Source organism: Nestor notabilis, unplaced genomic scaffold (genome assembly GCF_000696875.1).
Source record: "Nestor notabilis isolate BGI_N333 unplaced genomic scaffold, ASM69687v1 scaffold988, whole genome shotgun sequence".
Lineage (NCBI taxonomy): Eukaryota > Metazoa > Chordata > Aves > Psittaciformes > Psittacidae > Nestor > Nestor notabilis.
This window is the reverse complement of record NW_009940370.1, coordinates 51,542-55,173: the sequence shown is the minus strand read 5'-3', so window position 1 is coordinate 55,173 and position 3,632 is coordinate 51,542. Positions and strand designations below refer to the sequence as shown.

Sequence of the window (3,632 nt, the reverse complement as noted above, 5' to 3'; positions counted from 1 at the left end):
TATTCTGACTGTTGAAAATACTTTTCAAAAGTAGACCTTGAAGATGAAGAAACCTTAGATTTCTAGTGTGTGTTTTAAGAACAATGCTAAACCCAGAGTCTTTATATAGTAAAGAGATTGAACAGATGTCTGTTGTATATGAGTTATGGGAGTTGTAGGCCTCATGGATGAGCACATGACTGCATTGTGCTCATGGTTACAGCTTCTCAGTCAGCTAGCAGCAGTAGTTTCTCACATCTGTAGACTAAATGTTGTCTTTTTGTTTGTAGATATGGCTCGTGGACAGCAGAAGATTCAGTCGCAGCAGAAAAATGCCAAAAAGCAAGCTGAGCAGAAAAAGAAACAAGGACATGATCAGAAGGCTGCAGCCAAGGCTGCCTTGATATATACCTGCACTGTCTGTAGGGTAAGAGGAACCAAATATTACTGTAGGCAGGTCTGTGTTCCAGCCTAGAGCAGAATTTTTAGACGATTATATAGTGGAAACTCAAACACTTTTCAAGTGGCTGTCTAGCTCACTGCTGGAAGCATTTGCATGTTATGTGACTTGCTTAAAGATTACTCAGCTGTATTGATAATTGAGATAGGAGAAAATGTGAGAGGTTACGTACAAATCTGGTTTGGGTGGTTATCTTGCCTTTCGGATTGCATGTGCTGTTAGTATGAGGTATAAAATGTAAAAAGTGTGAGATCACTTCCTGTTTAATCTCCAAATGGGAATGTCTCTTCTTTGTGATGGAATTGGCCTGACTTAGAATCACTGTTCATGTAGAGAGGAAAAGTGGTGGTGCCAAAAGCTTTAGTGTAAGTTTGATATGCAGTAACTTCTAGTAGAATAAATGACTTGACAAGAGAACACAAATGTTAGCGCTAATCAGATTATACTCTGGCTGGTTTTCCTGAATGTTCTTGGTTTGGAGCTGAAGGGTAAACTTGCCATTTTCACATAAATGGTTGGTCTCGGAATAGATTTGTCACTCTGAATGTCTTAAATAAGATTCCGGTGTAAGGGCTGCTCACTTGAGTACTTCTAACCAGTTCCTCCTCTTGTGAAATCAGTCTTTGGCAGCAGTCACTTTGGCCATGCTAAAACAGTGTGATAGTAGTGCTTAAAAGCACCTCTGAAAATCTGAGGTTAAATAGTCTCAAGCTGTAGCTGAATTACTGGTACTTCTGTCAGTAGAGCAGTGTCATTGAGGAGACGGCTTGCTTCAGGAAAAAGAAAACAAAATGGGGAGGGGGGAACAGGTTTTGTAGTATTTTTTAACTCTTGTACTGTGCGTAAAGTTAAATTTCTCTCTTTAATCAGACACAAATGCCGGATCCCAAGACCTTCAAACAGCACTTTGAAAGCAAGCATCCTAAGACTCCACTTCCTCCAGAGTTGGCTGATGTTCAGGCATAAGGTTGTCTACAGGTCATTACCTTCATTTTTAAGTGATTGTCTGAGAATTAGAAATTATGAATATTTTTTTTACCAGCAGCTGGGACTTAAAACTCATTTTATTTCCTTCAGTATGAAAATTAACTGTAAGTTGAAGTTATGCCCCTGAACTGTTAAACAGGGGAAGCAAGCTAATACTTACCTAGGCGGAATGGCTGTGGCGCTTTACTGTGCGTGGAGGTTGTTTTAAAAGGGATTAATGTTATTTCAAATGGTCATCCTTAGAGTTGTAGGAATACTCCTTATTATTTAGTTCTTGCTTTGAAATGTCAGTTTTGCTTTGAACAGAACACATCATAAATGCAATCTGTCTGTGGCTGCAAAACATGTAATGGAAATAGTTGTTTAGAATATTTCCAACAATTGAGCCTTTTTGTTCCTGAAGCTATGCAAGTGAATGCAAATTTTTCTGCATTCAGATACAAATCCTCTGTGTTAACTATAGAAGAGGTTTCCCGCTGGCCAGCTGATGGGCTGTAACTGAAAGTGGTTATAATAAAAGGCTGAAATGAGGTAAAAAGCAGTACTGTGGTATTTCATTCATACAAAGGTGAGCAGCGTTGTGTAACGGTTCAGCTTAACTGAGTATTCTTGTTTCTTATAGGTGAAATCATGGCACCTATTGACTCTTCTACTGTCAGACCTTACATAACAAACCTGCAGCTGCTTTTCTAAAACTGTTGATCAGCAAAAATGAAGGGGCTACAGAAACATTCATATTTTTATGCTGTTCCCTCTTGGGCTTCATGCAAAGACAATTCTGTGTAAATGTACAGTTGTGCCCTATTTGGAAATCCTGAAAAATCAGTCCATACTTGTTATAAAAAATTTTTTACAATTGTAATTATATTGATGTTCATATTGTGTAAAATAACTCATTTAATAAAGTAGTACTTTGATTTTACAATATCACAGATTAAATCCTTGTAGAAGTTCTGTTTCAACTTCCTGTATTATCTGCCTTATAAAATAATAAAAAAGACAAAGTGGAATTTTCCCCATCCTGCCAAAACATGAGCAGTATCATTCCACTGAAAGTAATGTACATTACAGTAAATTAATCTTAAGTGAAAAGGGAAGCTGCTCAGATTTACTGTTCAGTGTGCTGCCTGCTTGAGCCTGGTCACTAGTGGTCAAGTTGTTGGCTCAAGGTGCAGCAGACTCCCTGGAAACTGCATTAGAATACTGAGACTTCCTTCTGCATTTTTTTTTTTTTTGTCCTGTGTATTGGAGTCTAATACTGCAAGCCATTTCAGATGGGATTCCTTTACTGTGAGGGATCATGTTCCTTGAACTCATACACTGGAGAGACTCTGGTCATACCTGTTACCCTTAATATTTGGTAGATGGCTGAGGAAGCAGAGAGGTGGCAGGATTGAATGGTATAGGTATGATGGCTTGAAAAATGCTTGCAAAATACTTGGCTAAAGAAACTCTGCTCTTAGTTGGAAATTTTTATTTGAAAAGATTTTTAATGCTATTTTGAGCAGTCAACCACACATGATCCTCCTCAAATATATCTGGTTATTTCAGTAGCAGCTCTTCAAGAAATATGCAAAATAGCCAGCCATTAATAACCTTTCTTCACAACCAGCTTAAAATAAGCCTGTTGGAAAAAAGCCCAAGTAACTGCTTTAAGAAATCAGATGTGATTAAAGTTGTATTGACAGGAAGAAGCTGGGTAGTATCTCTCTGGCCAATAACATTTGAGCAGCTAACAGTAATTACTCTTAAAGTGTTCTGGGTGCAGTCCTAATCCCAGGTGTACAGCACAGAAGTAGTAGAGAAACATCTGAATTGTGCTAGTAGGTCTGCTACACAAAATCCCATCTTTGACATTTGGAAGGGGCTTATTTAAGAACTTTAGGTTTGGCCTTGCAGTAAGAAGCAATACTAGAATTGCTGTGATTTACTGAGGTTACAATGGATGTAAAAATTCTAGCAGTCCAGGTAACCCTTGCTATGCAGCAGGACTATATCTGACCTTCAAATGGCTTCCTAAAATCTAGGACCATAGTCTCAAAGACTCATTCACTTAAAAGAATGCACTTGGTATTTTATTATATAAAGTCAAAGCCTTCGTCTTTGTCCACTCATTTGCTCCTTATTGAACTACTGTGAGACTAGCTTCCTGTCCTCTTTGCTGTGACAGTATCTCTGTAAATACTTAATTTGGCATAAAATTTCT

General features: G+C 38.1%; 1 protein-coding gene across 1 annotated transcript; it reads left to right on the top strand.

The window, feature by feature from the left end:
• Window positions 1-216: 216 nt before the first annotated feature.
• Window positions 217-2,365, top strand: ZNF706 (zinc finger protein 706). Its single transcript, XM_010020303.1, has 3 exons — window positions 217-406; window positions 1,310-1,417; window positions 2,049-2,365. The coding sequence occupies exons 1-2, from the start codon at window positions 272-274 to the stop codon at window positions 1,403-1,405; spliced, it is 231 nt and encodes a 76-aa protein (XP_010018605.1). The 5' UTR covers window positions 217-271; the 3' UTR covers window positions 1,406-1,417; window positions 2,049-2,365.
• Window positions 2,366-3,632: the final 1,267 nt, after the last annotated feature.